We start from the raw sequence: 18859 nt of genomic DNA on the forward strand, positions 1-18859 counted from the left end.
TGGTAAGGCATGACCTTCCCTTGGTGAAGCCATGCTGGCTGTCCCGGATAACGTGCTCATCCCTCATGTGCTCCAGCATGTCATCCAGGAGGATCTGTTCCATGATCTTCCCAGGCACAGAGGTGAGGCTCACCGGCCTGTAATTCCCTGGGTCTTCCTTGCTCCCTTTCTTATAAATGGGAGTCACATGACCTTTTTTCCAGTCCCTGGGGACCTTTCCTGACAGCCACGACTTTTCAAATATGATGGAGAGCGGCTCGGCAACCACATCAGCCAGCTCCTTCAGGACCCTGGGATGCATGTCATCCAGCCCCATAGACTTGTAGACATTCAGTCTCATGAGGTGGTCTCAGACTTGCTCTGCCCTTACAGTGCAGATACACGGCAGGTACACAGTGGGAGGACGGAAATTGTTCCTTAACCTTTCATTCCGATGTTTTCCCTGCAATGGTTGTCAGATTTCTCTGCTTAAAAAATTAAATTATTCTAATATGGTATTTTGTGTTATGATAAAACGTGGATTTCAAAATCCTAAATTGATACATTGGTGAAGAGGTGGCATAATTCCACTTCAAGAATCTGATTGACTTATGGACTATCATAGTTGTTTACTGCCAGAGACAGTGGGATTCCCCAGAAGGCAGACTCTTCATTGCAGGATTTAATGCAAACTTTTTTATTTCGTTGTTTTTATTTTGTAAAATTATAAATTATCACCTGTTCCAGAAAGTGGTCATCTATGAGCCAGAACATAGGTTTTTGTGACCCACTGTATGTATGTAGAAGCTACAAAATGTTTTATCTATTTACTAAAGCTGGTGCTTGGGTTAGACCCATACAAGTGAAGCATAATGGTTCCTTTTGCTGACATCATCTAACTCTGTACAGAAAGGACTCCAAATCAAAACACACTGAAGTTTCAGAGTTCAGGGCATAATTTTGAGACCTCAGCACTAAACCAGAAAAGATTTGTTACAGAGAAAATTAGGTTTTGTTAGATTAAGTTCCATTTTGCTAAGTCTCCCAGATACGTAGAATAGATGCACGCAAAAATATATGACAAAGAATGGCTTTTTGACTTTTGTGATGTTGGACTTGACAGACCTATTAATGTGAAATGATCTACAGGCTTCACATAGAAAAAATTAATTTTGAATGATGTTAATATCCTTTATTGATAAGACCAAGTGCTGTCTGACATTAGCTGTATACTATTGGTGCTATATGTTAACATTTTACATTATGGAAAAAATTACACAATGATGTGTGTAAATTCTGTGTGCTGTTTCCATTATTGTATGTTACAGAAGCATTAGTGGAAGTCACTTTAACTACTACAGCAGAATCATGATGCATAACTGCTAAATGAAGAGATATCTTCAAGAATATAACTGTGTAATATTAACATGTTAACATAGTAACAACATTTCTCAGTTTGAGATGGTGCATCATTCTGGAAAATAATTGGCATTGAAAGAAAAAGATATAAATGTGTGTATGTGTCCAGTTAGTACTTTCCTGAGAGTTTCATATTGCCTTTGTTTATAAGTAAGGTCCATGGTTGTACTCTAAGGTGAGACTTTCAGCACTCAATATGAAATGTATTCACTAAATTAGTGGGATTTGTGTAATTGAATTTCTTCCTTGGTTTTGAATATCTCATTCTTAGTGAAAAAAAGGATTAATCTTGCAAATAGTTGAGAATACAAGTAGTTCCCATGAACACAGCCTGCATAAAATAACATCTAGCTACCCTTTCTCTTTCTAGACATAAGATATATGTAGCATATGGGCACATTATTGACTGCCATTCTAAAATGCAAGTAGGACTTCTGGCTTGGCGATTTATATTAAAAATTCTTCCTGTGTTTTACAGCTGGAATATATGTTGCCATTTATATATTTAACATAAGCAATTATTTTTCACGATTTCAAGGTTCCCCTGGACCATCCAGTGATCACAGCAGTGGAGCTTCATCACCTCTCTTTGACAGTGGCTTACATTTAAATGGAAACTCAACGAACACTGTAAGCAAATGAATGATTAAAACACAGTGTCAGCTATGACAGTTCTCTTTCCATTCAAAGTGCTACTGTAGGACTGTAAGACTACCGTAATTTTGCTGTTGTTATTGTTTGCTTCACTGTTTTTTAAGTTCATGTAAAGTTCTGTGCTAGTCACCATGGGGCCCTGGGCTGCTAGGTTCTTACTCTGAGGAAACTGAGATGCTTGTAGGAGTGATCAGAGTAACATTTACTTATTGTGTAGGCGTGAAATCCTGTAAAGTTGTGTCATACTTTGTTGAATTGTAGTATTGTGCTATTGCATTTAGTCCAGCTACAGATGATGAAATATACATGGAATTCAGAAAATAATGTAAAGTTGAATTACTGAAGCAAACTGTCATGCTAAAAAAGAAAGGAAGAAAAAGACAAAGAAAATAGGAAAACAAACTTGGGGGGGTGTCCTGGTTTTGGTCAGGATGGAGATAACTTCTTTTGTAGCAGCGGATGGAATGCTGTGTTTGAGAGTTAAAATGAAAGCAGTGCTGATAACACCCTGATGTTTTTAGTTGCTGTCAGACAGTCAAGGACTTTCTCAGCTCTTCATATTTCTGTCTGTTTCTTGAATCCAGGTGATATTCACTTCTCTTTTCTGCAGTGAACAGCTATGATGGAATTAATTACAGCATTGTAGGGGAAAAAAAGCTCACAAAAAACCCAAAACAAATTCTCTTTCTGGGAAAAATACCAGTCACCAATGCCAAAGATAGGATGACTTAGTAGGCGACAATATTGCTCTTTTAAAAATGAAGATTGGAGATGCAAACAGCTGTACAAGCATATGGACCTTTGTGCTCAAAACTGGTTTAGCTCCCCAAAAGTGCATCTGTAGCCTCTCAGTTGGATATTAAGTTTTACAGAAAGAATGTCCAGTGGGTGGAGTGAAGACTTCTCCTCTCCTTTGTTTTCCCTTTTCTGTCCTGCTCAGCCAGAGATGTCAGTGTCTGCTGCTTACTGTGTTTCTCCCAAGCTTTGCCTTTCTAAACACTCTCTCTATAAAATAATCCTTAAGATTTATATTTTCACTTGATAGCGTTATGTAAGTATATGATATACATATGATAAATATATAGAAATATCCTTTTCTGTGTTGATCCCAACACCTTAGTGCTTGGGGTCTGAACTGAGTATAGAGACAGAAGGTTTCTTTGTATTTAATGATCCAGATAATCACACTGTTAAGTTACCGTGTATTGTCTTACTGAAGAAATCCAATCTGTCTTCAGGGTCCAGAATTCTCCAATGCCTGCCTATCAGGTGCTCTGGTAGACAAAGGAAGTTATTTTCTGCAAAAAGCTTACATTATAGGATGAGAAAACTTACATTTTAAGAAGAGACCTATGGTCAGATGATTGCCTGTGACTGCATTAGCATGTTGTAGTAAATTAATGCCTATTAAGTGCTAGAATGCATGTGCTGTAATAACTTTCAATAATCATTATGACTGTACTGTGGGAATTGCACACTTTGAATTCTACACATTATAAAAACATAAACAAATGGCTGGAGTTTTTCAGATTTGTAACAGGGTAATTTAGAGTTAGTTTCCAAGGTAGCACACAAAAGACTGTTTGTAAGCTTGAAATAGAAGTGGAAACACAGAAAGTAAAAAAAGGAAAAGGGGGAATACTAAAGTACTAGCTTGGTTTTATACAGCACTTAATTTTTTCTGAAACTTGACATAAAGTCACATGAGGAGCTATGTATGCACCAGACACAGTGACCTAGAAGTGAAATAAGGCAAAATAATCTACCTTATATCTAGCCTAGTAAAAAAGTCATTAACTCCTTCCAGAGGAAACGAAATGAAAAATTTCTTATTCTGAAATGCCAAAACAAGATCCTAAGTATTCGAGCAGCAATATGTCTGGCTTTTGAGATTGTCCACTGGAGATGTGCTGTCAAACTTTTATCAAACTAAGCAGTGAGTATAACTGGGCTGTGATCAGAAAAGTGGTTGTAAATGTGTTTCAGCTACCAGATAGTCAGGTCTACTTTTTTTAATTGGATATTTTCATTTTTATTGTCAAGGAAGAGCAGAGCTGACATTTCCTATAATGGTATTGCCCTGTAAAACTGTGGTTATTTAAATCCCTTTTTAATGTCACCTTGGTAGCAGCGATCTGACTCACTTTGAATCATAGAATCATTTTGGTTGGAAAAGACCTTTAAGATCATCACATTCAACCGTTAACCTAGCACTGCCAAGTCTAACCACTCTACCATGTTCCTAAGCACCACATCTACTGGTCTTTTGAATACCTCCAGGGATGATGACTCAACCACTGTCCTGGACATCCTGTTCCAGTGATTGGCAAGCCTTTCCATGAAGAATTGTGTCCTAATTTCCAAACTAAATCTCCCCTGGTACATCTTGAAACCATTTTCTTTGGTTTTATCAGTTGTTATTTGAGAGAAGAGACTGACCCCCACCTGTCTACAACCTCCTTTTAGGTAGTTGTAGAGAGTGATAAGCTCTCCCCTCAGCCTGCTTTTCTCCAGACTAAATAACTCCAGTTCCCTCAGCAGCGCCTCATAAGACCTGTTTACCAGCTTTGTTGACCTGAATATTGCATCTTGTCTGTATTGTAGTTCTGTGTGCCTTCTGAACCACAGTCAGATCCACGCCATATTAGACAATGCCCATATACTTATGAATGTAAATGCTGCTCAAAGAAAGCACACCATGTAAAGGAAAGGACAGGAGGGAGATGTAAGGAATTACTGTTATGCCAGTTTTACCAAGCTCTCATTTAGCATACCTGTTCTGAAAAGCAGCAATATAGAGACACTTCAGCTAATGCTTAGTTCATGCTGTGACATTCACATGACAAAATGGATTGCATTGTGATGATACCAGTTTGTATCATATATAGGCAGTAGTTAAGCAATGTTAACATCAAGTTGCTTCTGCCTAAAATGACTAAGATGATATGCCAACCCTATCCTAGGGTACATCAAGCACAGCATTTCCAGCTTGTCCAGGGAGAGGATTGTGCCACTCTGTACTGCTGTGGCCTTTGAGTACTGTGTGCTGTTTTGGGCACTGCAGTACCAGAGGGACATAAAAATATTCAGAGAGTGTCCAGAGTAGATCAGTGAGGATGGTGAAGGGTCTGGAGGGGAAGTCTTACGAGGTGATTCTGAAGTCTCTTGGTTTGTACAGCCTGGAGAAGAGGAGGGTGAGGGGTGACCTCATCACGGTCTATGGCTTCCTGATGAGGGGGAGGGAAGGGGCAGAGACCGATATCTCTTTGGTGACCAGTGATAGAACCTGAGAGAACAGCATGAAGCTAAGACAGGGAAGGTTTAGGTTGGATGCTGGGAAGGTTTAGGTTGGATGCTGGGAAGAGATTCTTTATTGACAGGGTGGTCAGGCACTGGAACAGGATCCCCAGGGAAGTGGTCACAGCACTGAGTTTGACTGAGTTCAAGAAGTGTCTGGACGATGCACTCAGTCCCAAGCTCTGACTTGGCTGGCGCTGTGTGGAGCCGGGATTTGGACTCGATGATCCTTATGGGTCCCTTCCGACTCGGGAGATTCTATGATTATACTATTTTCAGTTCTGCTGCTAGCTTGTCTCTGTTAGACATATCTTTATCACCTCTGCTGCAAAGCATCTGTTATATGTGACATGATATCATCTTCAGGATTTATATACATCCTCCTATATCAGAGCAGTTTGCAGTATAGCACTTTAACAGGGTTCTCTGGAACACAGAGAAATGAGCTCTCTTCACACCTAATTATATTGTGCTTGAGCACTGTGATAAATGCTATAGAGATTGGTAGTGGCAGATACATTCATCTGTATCTTATAAGTGGTTTATTAAACACAATGTGAAATTTCAGAGGGGAACATAAAACATTCAGAGGAGGTGGTCTCTAGGCAAGTGATTACAGGTTATTTATCTGAAGGATTGTAACTACGAAACAGTGAAGAAAATGCTGTAGAAATATTCTCCTAGATGTTCAAATATCCAGGATGTCCAGGCCAGCTCTCTGGAGAAATTGGGGTGGCAAAAAAGGAGACAGGAAATAAATCAAACTCCTCTTTTAAGACACCATTGAATAATATGGTACTTATAATGCAAAGGGAGAACATAGACAGTGTTTGTGTTTGAAAATCCAGCCACCCTGAATTGTCTAAAAATGATGTTCTAATACGCAAAGTGAGGCAGGAATAAATCATAATTTTCTATGTGTTCATGTAATTTAATAACTTTAATTTAATTTTGATACTGTATGTTTAGTTTAGTCAGTTAAATGAAACTAAACAGGCAATTTTCTAAAATTTTCTAAATTGCTTTAGAATTTTTTTCCTCAGTGGCTTTGTTTCATCTGTTAAGTGAAAATGGTTTGCTTTAAAAATAGACATTGCTTACTTCATCACCAAGTGCAGTTTTTCAAAAAGAAAAAAAAAAAGATGCTCAGGTCTCCGTGGGATCAGTGGGACACTAAATGTTTAATGTCTATCATAGTTCTGGTTCCAGAATGAGAGAATATGTCTCAATTTCAAGCATGTAAAGGGAAGAGGATCCAAGAAAGGACAGTGGACACCCTCTTACTGAGAGTAAAAGCAATTCTGATGGATACTTTAATGGAGTCTGTGATCAGATCATTGACAACTTTAATAGTTTTGTTTCTTAATGTTCATGTAGAGCCTTCCAATTCAGTATAAACACACCATTCATTATTTTTAAGTTTAATTTTATTCTTCATTTTTATCACCCTGTAGCTCACTTTAGAGAAGAAAAGTTTCAGGGTTTAAAATCAATGCATTTTCTATTAGAGCAGTTTAACATGTAATGCTGATAGATGCTGCCAACTCTGGATCTGAAAATCCATGGATTTCTCATTGAACATGAAAGCAGTGCAACTTTAAATTGACTTCCAGCGCACAGTGTATCATTTAGTAATGTACGTGCATAAAATGTAATTAATCTGATAAATAGAAAAAATAGCTTACTTAGAGATACAGTGCTGGTTTCTCTCTTGAAAGTAATCGTCACCATGTCTTACATTTATTTGCTGAAGATAAAATTAAAACAGACCAGCACAGCTAGCAACACTTGAATATTTTGGATTGCTGCTGTGCTGAGGACCTTTATGAAATTAAATAAACACACTGCAAATAAGGGTACTCCTTTTTTCAGTGAATAAAATGTGAAGTTCCCTTTCCACACACAGCGAAAAATAATCCAAATTTTCTGTTTCTAATTATACCTCTCAGAAATCATAGTTGGAAAAAGTCTGTTAAGTAACACCTTCTTACTCCACTGCTATACCACTATGATAGAATTGTTAAGGAAATGTGTGATTTAGATTTATCTATTCAAAAGCACATTGTTTTTCTAATTCTGATTAGAGTTGATTGGTACTTTCACTATGACATTAATGAAATGAATAAAAAGTATCTTTAGAAGTCTTATAGTTTAGGTCTGTTGACCCCCACTGTCACTGCTAATCTTTTCAGCACTAATTTCTTCTAATATTTAACATCTGATTGATAAGGTTGTAATTTCTTCTGCACAGAAATTAAACACTAGTATCACCCCTACTCTGCTCTCATGAGGCCCCACCTGCAGTACTGTGTCGAGCTCTGAGGTTCCCAGGACAAGAGAGGCATGGACCTGTTGGACCAAGTCCAGAGGAGGGACATGAAGGTGAACAGGGGCTGGAGCGCATCTCCTACAGTGACAGGCTATGAGAGTTGGGCATGTTCAGCCTGGAGAAGAGAAAGCTCTGTGGAAACCTTACTGCAGCTTTCCAGTATCTGAAGGGGCCTACAGGAAAGCTGGAGAGGGACTCTTTGTCAGGAAGAGTAGTGATAAGGCAAGGGATAATGGGTTTAAACCTAGGCTGGATTTAGAATAGATATTAGGAATAAGTTCTTCCCTGTGAGGGTGGTGAGGCCCTGGCACAGGCTGCCCAGAGAAGCTGTGGCTGCCCCCTCCCTGGCAGTGTTCAAGGCCAAGTTGGATGGGGCTTTGGGCATCCCAGTCTAGTGGATGGTGTCCCTGCCCATGGCAGGGGTGGATGGAAACAGGTGATCTTTAAGGTACCTTCCAGTGCAAACTATTCTGTTATTCTGTGGTTCTTGTATACACCAGTAAAGTTTAAGTCAAATATGGGTTTGGGTTTAGGTTTAGTTTTGGTTGGTTGGTTGCTTTTTTTTAACTTAGAGGCTTAACAGATACTGGTGAAAAGAAATCTGGGATTGAAAATAGAAAAAAAGGTCTTATTTGCTTCTCAATAAATGAACACTGTACAATATTTGCAGCTTTGTAACATCTAATACTAGTTTTAAATGCGATCACTTAAGTCACCGAAAATTATTCTGATATTCACACACCTTAAGAGAAGGCAGCTTCAGTGGGGCTGGCCTAAATCTATTTCCACTGGAAACAAGGTCAAGAACCAAAAAATGTTGGGTAAGAGATGATGGCTTTGTTGGCATCTTTCTGAAAAAAGTGCAGCAGGATCACAGTGGAACTGTAGAATTTGTTAGGTATCTGGTTTCATTTTTTGATTATACATATTTTTCCTGCACACAGCCTTTTTCATGTGACTGCATTGTTTCTAATAGTTCTTATGAATTTGTTCATTTTAGTCTGCAGCAGTTTTTTACAATTCTGATAAAAATAGGGTCATTTTGTTTATCCTTATGAGTTTGTTTGGGCTAACTATATTGCACTTCCAATTAAAATATTTTAAGTCCCTGTGTTTACTTGATGGATCATAGGGAGCAATTCATCAGACCAGTCACCAGAGTTGTATTGCTCTGTAATCCTCTGTATTGAGTACCTTGCATTTACACAGATAGACAAAGGAGTTTTGGGGAGCAGTGTTATTTATTAATAGATGGTGCTCTTCTGTTTGGGTTGTGATATTCAGGAGTGCAGAATGAGAACTCTGTGGGAATTAAATTTGCATTTGATTTGGACAAAATCATCTTTTTTCTGTTGTTATCTGTTCTCCTGCCCATGACTACAAAGGTGCAAAATTGAACAGTTGAGGTCAGAGCTAGATTACAAAGAGAGGTTAGACATTTCAAACTGTGTTGTATGAATAAATGAAATTAGGACCATTTCTCACCTGTTGCCAACATGGTGAGCAGAAAGAACAGGCGTCTTTGAAGTGCTCAGTAAAGAGGATCTCAGGTCCTTGACTAGAGGGAAATATGTGTGTAGTGTTTGTGACATTGAAGACTAAATGAGGAAGCTGAGAAACAAAAGGAAGCCTTTACTTTTTTTTTTTTTTTTAACTAAAAAGATCCATCTACTGTTGCCCTGAGTTAGGGTTCAGTTGCTGTTCCAAATACTAGAAATGGTATTGAAATTACCCAAATTACCTTGATAATGATTAGCAGGGCATCACTATATGCCCTGTTTCTAGATTGGGTATTAGCATAGATGAAATCCAGAAGCTCACATAAATGCTATAAATGGCTTGAAGTGAAAATAATAGTAAAACTAAGATGAGTTCTCCCACAAAGTTGCATCCAGTGTAATTTCAAAAGTCCCACGACAAACTGACACTTACTGAGCTCCTGGTTAGTGAGTTGGAAAACAAGAGTCAAAGCTCAGATACAGCTGAGGGATGTGCAGACTGCATGGAGTTCAAAGAATTTCCCTAACCTTGACCTAGTTTTTCTAAGGACAGCAGTGCCCCATTTGGGGAAATGGAAGGCTGCCAAAAGCTGTCACTGACAGCTAAAGTTTGTGTACATTTGCATTTGTTGTGTAACACCATAAGAATCTCAACATGATACTTTGTTCTTTTCCTTAGATACCTTTAATGTTGGGATTTTATTTCTGACTGTTGTTACAGCTTGAGAAGAGTCATAATTAGTTCCTGCTTTTTGTGCTGAGATTTAATATAAACTACTCTGGCCCCTGGCACCTCCCTGCCAAAGGACAAATACGTCTGGAAAGGTGTCCCAGGCAAGGTTGTTGAGGTTACTCAGGAACCAATTACATACCAGCCCGAGGGAAACAAATTAAAGGAAAAGGTGTAAGATTCTGTCAGGTAGTCCATATGTATTCTCTAAAAAGAGCTTAGGCTTGTACCTCATTGGTTCATTAAAATAATAATGTAATAGCACCTAGCAGCACAACTGTGATGAAATACTCATATTGTTAATCACTTCTAGAGAAACTTATATAATTGAAAGGTGTTTAATTTGTACCTCACTGGTAGAATCCTAATCCTGTTGATTGAAATGCATAGCTACTCTAGTGTGTAGAGCAATGTAAGTCTCAAATATGTACTGCTGTTCAGACTGTCCATGTAAACACCACGCATAGGTGTTCAGTGTCTGAAAAAGCTTCTATTAATTAAAAAGCATGAAATGTCTTCAAGAGCAATCATTAAATTTCAAAAGTATGCATGTGATGCAGCATTAGCATTAAAACTGTTTCTCTTCTGTGATGGAAAAGGAGGAGTAGTGTTGTTGTTTCACATGCTGTATCACCTTCCTCCCATTTAATTAAACAACACCTGTCAATTAAAAAAATGTAGAATAGGGCTGTATAATTAAAAGTTGCTGCTTTCACTGAATTTTAAAAACATCAAATTACTTGTCCAGATTGTTAGTTTATCTGGAAGAGCTTGTTTCCTGTATAGAAGCCTTTATCTATTAAATGATTTGGTGATGCATACTTTACTAGATAATTACTGTCTTCTTAAAGCTGTCACAGAATTGTGCACCTGCATCTAAGAATTCCATTAAAAATAAATAAACACAGACCCTCTCCTGAATTGATGCTGCATCAAAGGAATGCACAGGTACTTTGATATCGTCATTAAATCCCTCTGAATTCTGAGGCAAGTCGAATGCTCTAATTGACTCCTGTTTACAATAGATATCTCAGTAATGTGTTTTTTTAGCAGGGCATCACAAGAGTTTCACTCATGTCTCTACTCCTGGCTGAACGCTTGTTAATTGTGTTGTTCAGTGATTAAAGTAAGCTAATGTAAGTCTCTTTTTACTGCTAAATGGAGTGGTCTTGTTTTCTTTTCCAAACCAATCTGCAGACTCTGTCTCCTGTCTGTCCCTGGAATAAGTATTAGCAAATGCTCAGCCATACGCTGGTCAGACCATTTTGCTGATCCACTCAAAATTAGTGCTACCTAGACACACAGACACACACACACACACAGATTTCAGTCATGGACCTGACTGAAAACTGCAGAGAGCTCGTCCACTTCATTGTGAGTTGAATGGGTGCTGGTGCTGTTGCAAGGAACTATGTAACTCTACTTGTTTTCCTCCAGACCAAGTGTAAGACCAAAACCCCTGCTTTGAAAATCATATTGTATTGAGGGCTTTCTTTTGAGTATGCTGAAACATTTTTTAGTGATGGAGTTCTGACAAGATGCACTCCAGTTTGCACGAAAAAGATGCAAGGAGTTTAGTGTTTACTAATATAAAACCTTTTACCAAAAATCCAGTAAAAAATACTGGCTGATGTTTTCAGTTATATCTTAAGGAAATGAAGCTATACCAAGCCATTTTTTAGCTTTTCAGAGTTCAGGGAGCAGGTGGACAATGCTTTTAGCCATATGACTTAGCTTTTACGTAGTCCCGCAAGGAAAGGAAGTTTGACTCGATGGTTCTTATGGGTCACTTCGAACTTGAGATATTCTGTGATTCTATGATTTCAACCACAGTGTTCTTTTTATTAAGACACTATTTCAATGGATAAGTATCAAATGTATTAAATTCTAGCATTTTACTGTATGTATTTTACAGAGAAGTATTTTATATTCTTCTCAGAACTTCTCAACAATGCTTGCTGAAGTGGAAGTAGTAAAAAAATACCTTGAGAGATAAATTATAGCATCATCATAATCATCTCTTTTTGAAACAGTATCAACAAAGGCAGTAATCGAGAATTAGTCATGCCTCTTACATATGCATGTTGTTGATATAAATAACAGTTTACAGAACAGGCTCAATACTTTAATGATAGATTTTGAAATAATAAACCTTTAAAGCAAAAAATAATTCATAAATTCCAAATGATCAGTAAAAGGTTGTATTTTTTTTTTCACAATAGATATCTCACTTGTTCCTTATTTCATAGTATTATAGAATCATAGGATCATTTAGGTTGTAAAGCACCCTTAAGATCATCTAGTCCAACTCAATGTTAACCTAACCCTACCAAATCTGCCACCAAACCATGTCCCTAAATGCCACATGTACACACCTCTTAAATACCTCCAGGGATTGTGAGTCAACCAATTCCCCAACTCCATGGCCTCTTCCTCCTTCACTAAGTGGATCACCTTGTCATAGACGGAGATCACATTGGCAAAGCAGGACCTGCCATTTTTAAACCCACTTGGCCTGGTTGTCCTGTACATACCACATGATAGATTATCTGCTCCGTGACCTTCCCTGGCACCAAGGTCAGACTGACGGGCTTGTAGTTCCCCAGATTCTCCTTCCAGCCCTTCCTGTAGATGGACATCACATTTGCTAACCTTTGATTTGCTTTTAGATTGTTTTACCTTTTATTCTTCACCGAAGTAACAATTATTCATTTATGTAAAATAAATTCATTAAAAATTAAGTTTTCATGTCTATATCTTGCCAATCTTCAAACATGCAATTTAGCAAATAACTTCAAATATTAAGGAATTTTGATAGAAAATCAAACTCTTAGAGAACACAAGTCTTTTGTGAAATCACTTGGACTCATTACCTTTACTACTGAAAGCTGAACTATTCTCCCATCCTCTCTTTATTTCTCAGTGCTGGTGTTGACAGCAAAGTATAGTGATAGCAAAAAAATATGTAGCTTGTTTTAAAGGAAGAAATCATTGATGCTAATTAGTTTAGTCTCCTATTGTTGCCTCCTTGCTTAACTTTGGTGTGAGGATGTTTGCAATAGATACATTGCTGCTTCAGGTATAGTCCTTCATCTATATCCACTGTGAAGACTTTGCAAGATTCGCCTTTCTGCAAACCAGATAACAATTCCAGATTAAAATTATATTTAAAAGCAAGTTGAGGCATGCTGAATAACATGATCCTGAGTATTTCTGGTTCCAAAAGTGAATTAACCCAGCTTCAACCTGCCTGAAGCCCATGTTTAACAAAAAATATTGTATGTTGACCAAAACATCCCTGTGGCTGCTTTCAGGGTACGGCCCTATCAGGTATTATAAATTACATTACTAGGGAGGATTCAGAAACACATCCTTTTGAGGATACAACATTCTTCATGCAGAGATTTAAAATCCATCACTTAAAAAAAAAAAAGAAAGAAAAAAAAGAAACAAGTAAGGTAAAATAAATGAGTTTCCCAAACTCTGCAAACTGTATGTCACAAAAAGATAAAAAAAAAAAGTGACAGTCCCAGCCAGCTGTGATATTTTACCTTCCTTCCCATGTTCTTAGTGGAAACAATTATAGAAACATGTCTGATTAGGTCTTCCACTTAGTGGGGGACTTTCTGGACTTATCACTGCAAAGACTACTTAGTTACCCCAAAGTGAGTTGTGATATAGTCATTTTTAAAAAGCAACAAAGCATTTGCCTACATTGTCCTTCATAGGTCAATGGTTGCTAATGGGATACAGAATGAGACCCTCCTCCAGGTCACCAGAACACAGCTGTCCCAGGTGGGTAGTGATTATGTGTCATTACAACCTGATTCTAGTTCAGTGTTCTATCAAAAATGAGATTTTTGTGTTCAATCCATTTCTTAATGGGCAGGTGTTGCAAACAAATTGGCATTAATTGCCGGCATTGTTGGTGGTCTCAGCAGAAAGCCAAAGGTGTGAAATGAACCAGAGGATAAAAGCTGTGATTGCAGAGATGATCTCTAAACAGCCAGATTTTTTTAGTGCTTTGGAGGAATGGTGTGGAGTGTTTTAAACATGAGCAGAAGCAGCTGTTTAGTAGGCTTGAAGGTCAGCCAGTTCAGTGCACTGGGGCAGACCAAAGGACCATCTAGCCAAATAGCTTGTTCCCAGCAGATGCCCTCAAGAGAATACAGAACCAGAGGAAATATGTAAAACTATTTATAGGGTGTATTTCCTGCACTTCAAGTGATTTCTGGCACAGAGGCTTCCTGAGCCAGACCTTGTTTTATAGAGAAGTATTTATTTTTTTTAATCCTCTTGTCTTTTACTTCTAATGGATACCCCTGCTTCTTACATAAAAAGGGCAACTGAACCACATTTCCTAATTCCTTCCTCTGTTATTTATTCTTTTTAGCTACATTTGACATACGATTCCTTCAACTGCTGCTATTCCAGACTAATGAATCTTTGTTTACTTAATTGCAATTTAAATGGAAAGAACTACATCCCTTTCATCATCTGCTTTTTTTTGAGTATTAATCACTTGTTAATATCCCATTACAGTATGAAGAAAGTTAATATTTTATTTCCTTAGGTGTATTTCTATACATTTACCTACTATGTTTTTAACAGTCCTTTTGTCTCTCAACCATTTGATATCATGAGCTTCTTCTGCAGCTGTTTCCAGTTTGTTTTTCATTTTATCATTCTTCGTTACTTTTTGTCCATAGTAAACTTGGTCAGTCTGGTGTTCACCATCTCGTCCAGATCATTAATCAATATAGTGAACAGCACACGTAACAGGAGGCATTCACTGATTGTGCCCCCTGCAGTGAAAACTGCTTCTTAACTGCTGTGGTTTGCTTCTTATATTTTAACTAATCATTTATATGTGTGAGGATTTCACCTTATTTCACAACAAATCAGTTGAGAACCCTTTGTGATGAACAAAATGTTTTTGGAGACCCAAGTATGCCTTAGCAATTGCTTCTCTCATATTAATCAACAGAACTCTAACAGATCTGTGAGGAATGACCTCTGTAAAAGTTGTGTTGACTTGCATCTTCCCCAGTGTGTTATTTTTATCCATGTGTTTTCAAGGGGATGCATCAAAGGATCTCAGATTGAAGTATTAATAGCTTGTAGGGCAAAATGAACAAAATGAACTGCTGGGCCTATGACAGTATTTTGTTTCTGTGCAATGGTTTTATGGTCATAGTTATGCCCTCTTTTGTCCTTAAGAAGATAAAGAGGGGTCAGCTCAACTTTATATTCTACCATAAACTAGTTAGTAGAATATGGCTTAGTAAGAAACAGACATTTGAATCTTAGACCAGTTTGACCCCTTTGTATCCTTTCCCTGTTCATGGTCATTGATGTTCCAATCATGCAGTGGAGTTTCTGCAGTCACCCAGAACTGGGTGGGGGTGGAAATTACTCTTTCTAATGTGTTTTTCAAATACATTTTTTTTTAAATTGTCTAGAGAAACGACATTTTATTTAGGAGTTTATATCAGTTTAGCACTTTGGCAGGAATATTTCTGCTGTGTAGAATCATAACTTTGGAGGTAACAGATTTTGGTCCTTTTTTTCCTCTACAGTTCAATCTAATGAAACTGATGAGTAGCTATGATGTAGATTTTCTAAAGTCCTGATCTTTACTTACATTGAGATTTTTTTTTCTTTATGTCATTAAAGCATTTGATTGAAGTGTAAGGGATGAAATGGAAACATTAAATTACCAGGGTGACCAACTCCGGATTTTTTTGCTGCCAAATGCTCTTAAATCACCTAGAATATTAAAGAATAATGTTCAACAGGCTGCTAAAAGAAGCACAACTAATAGTTCACAAGACAAAGATTTTAATCTTTAAATTTTCTATATGTTTTCTGTAAGTTAAAAAGATGGGAAAAATCAGTGAAAATGCTGGAGGAAGTTTTATGTTCCTTTATTTTCTGATCCTTGGATTTCAATTCAATAATAATATTCAAGTATTTACTGTAATACGCTACCTTCTGCTTTATTCTAAGACACATCAGTTTCCAGGCAGGCATTTTAGATTATGTTGATAATTTTCAATGTCAGATCGCATGTAGTTTTATCAATTATTTTTATTTGTACGGAACTCTAAAATATGCATCAGAATCTTCACCATGCTGTTATTCAATTTATACTAAGCTTTGGGGACACCGTAGCCTTTTATATCTAATTCAATGAAATAGAATTAGTCTGTGGACTTGATTATGAAATATTCATACTGCAACAACACAAGGAGATCTCAATCAAATAAAAGCTCTGGATTGTTCTAGGGAATGCAAATACAATAAATGAAATTCCACCCCCCAAGAGATTTCAGTCTAAAAAAAATTTTAGTGTCAACAACTATGGCAATTTCATTTCAATTTCTTCATTTACTAGAAAAGTGCCCCTCAATCACTATCAGTTGTCCTGTTAGAATGTGAATCTCACAATTCTGATTTATTTAAAGAATTTGGCAGAGAGAGAGAAGCCCTTGCTGACTGTAAGAAATAGCTTTAGGGGAGAAAGAAATAAAGTAACCCTAAATCCCTATGCACAGGAAAAAGAAATAGGATTAGAACAACCACCAGAATGCTCTTTACTTTGAGCAAATGTTATGGACTTTTGGACACCTTGGCATAACAGAGCTGAATTTGGGTCATTCTGTGGTTTACTTGCTGTTATAAGTGCTACTCAGTGCATGTTTACAGCTCACATAAAAATAACCAACTTTCAACTTCCCTCTCTACCCAAAAGATCTCTGTACAACGTGGGACAAATAATTTTATTTCAGAGAAAACACAAACACCTGACTTCGATCTAAATATCTATGTCTGTGAATCCTTCTAATCTTTCTAGGTAAATAGTACAGCTATCTTTATAAAAGAAGGAAAAGCTGTCGTGGTAGTGAAGAGATATAAATACCAATACAGACTTTTCAATTTTTCGTTTTTATGCATTCTATAAGAAGGTCCTAGCTTGTTCTGTTGTTTATTTAATAAGCTTTTTTAAAGCTCATAATCATGCTCATAAATGTCAGTTGGTACACTGAGAGTGGTATGAGCAGACTGAACAGTCTATAAGGTCTAGGTTAGGTTTGAGTAGACCTTTTCATCAATAGCTGTATATATGCAGGCTCATTCTCCTAACTTAATTTGCATTTACACACATTTGATTTAAGGTTATTTTCTTTTGTATGCCATAGTTGCACGAACTGAGTAGATTGTAAAGTTTTATATTTTCACTAATTATGAGATCTGGACATCCTTTATTGCTTAGGTATCACCCCAACAGTCTTGCCTTTCTAGTAGAAGCATTTCACACACAGAATCACAAGGTTGGAAAAGACCTTTTAAGATGAACAAGTTCAACCGTTCCTGTCCTATGCTAAACTATATCCCTAAGTACCTCATCTACCCTTTTTTTGAACACATCCAGGGAAGGTGACTCAACCCACCTCCCTGGGCAGCCTGTTCCAGGCCCCAACGACTCTTTCAGTAAAAATTTTTTATCTAACATCTAATCTGAACCTGCCCTGGCACAGCTTTGTGCCATTTCCCTTGTCCTACCCTTCAGGTAGTTGTAGGTAGTGATAAGGTCTCCCCTCAGCCTCCTCTTATCCAGACTAAACATCCCCAGCTCCCCCAGCCACTCCTCATAGGATTTTCCCTCCAGCCCCTTCACCAGCCTGGTTGCCCTTCTCTGGGCTCGCTCAAGGACCTCAATGTCCTTCTTATGGTGAGGAGCCCAGAACTGGACACTACGCGAGGTGCAGCCTCACCAGTGCTGAGTATGTTTGAAGGAAAACTTCAAAGATGAAATTTCAAAATTCATCATCCTATGTATGGACAGTGATAACACAGGAATTTGGAATCTACTATTAAATAACATTATAGGTAAAGGTTACAATGCACAAATATGAAACCAGTATTCTCTAAGGTAGTCTTTACATTAGGATAGTATTTGCGTCTTTTTCTCTGATGATCATTTGAGGTATGTAGAGATGCACAGACGAAACTAATTTGATCAAAAAATGTATTATATGCTGCATTTAGAGTCAATTAAAGACATTTATGACAATTTTCATTGTCAATTATAAATATTACCAAAAATATAAATATATTTAATATTAAGGTAATATTGAAATTAAGTCGCAAGCATAATATCAAGGCAGGTAGTGTTCCTTTCTACATGAATGTTTCTTTTTATTTCTCTAGTAAACCCTGAGTTTCTTGAATAGTTTTATGGTTATGATTATTCACTTCTGAGACAAGCAGAGTCAGAGATGCATAGTCATGTTTTTTTCACTATATTGTCTGATAAACTGCACTTACTGATTCTCATTTATTCTGCACAGGCTCCATCATCACCTTCTTCACCCATAGCTAATGAACCAAAATACGAGAAGCGCTGGCTAGACACCCTCTCAGTTCCTCTGTCAATGGCTCGAATCTCGAGGTACAAAGCTGGAACAGATAAATTAAGGTTTGTAATCTAAAAGCTGGGATAGCTAGATGTACCTAATATTTTGCTGTGACGTGTTGGCCATATAAGTAATCTTTGAGTGGAGATATGAAAGCCTTCTTATTAAAAACTATGCAGCCTGTCTTCAGATTAATGTCACGCATGGCAATTATGAAAAGTAAAGAGGACAATAAATATAATTTGTATGTGGAAATTCAGTTAGCACAGCAGCTAGTAGAGGTGAAGCATGGCATTACTTGAATTAATTTTTAAGGTACTAAATTTCATCTCTAATAGAATACTGTTATATTCCCAGATTCCAATATGGTCAATTAAATCCTTTTTCTTTATAAATTATAACATAGCACATAATCCTCATGATTATGCTGCATGTGATTGTCATGTAGAAACTCATATCAACAAGAGAGACTGGCCAAGTACATGGTAAAAAATATTGTAGTTTTGACAGAAGAATCTTTTTTCATCTCAGA

At 37.3% G+C, this 18859-nt stretch overlaps 1 protein-coding gene across 1 annotated transcript in view; it reads left to right on the plus strand.

Moving 5' to 3' along the window:
• The window catches only part of SNTG2 (syntrophin gamma 2), a gene marked incomplete at both ends in the record, with an annotated part of 269535 nt that overhangs the window by 179330 nt on the left and 71346 nt on the right, over positions 1–18859 (plus strand). The window contains 2 exons of the mRNA XM_084261688.1: positions 1937–2028; positions 18262–18389. Of these exons, the coding sequence (XP_084117814.1) occupies positions 1937–2028; positions 18262–18389 (220 nt within the window). The remainder of the gene's footprint in view (positions 1–1936; positions 2029–18261; positions 18390–18859) is intronic.

This window comes from Gallinula chloropus, assembly GCF_964237585.1.
Source record: "Gallinula chloropus genome assembly, chromosome: 3".
In the NCBI taxonomy this organism is placed as follows: domain Eukaryota; kingdom Metazoa; phylum Chordata; class Aves; order Gruiformes; family Rallidae; genus Gallinula; species Gallinula chloropus.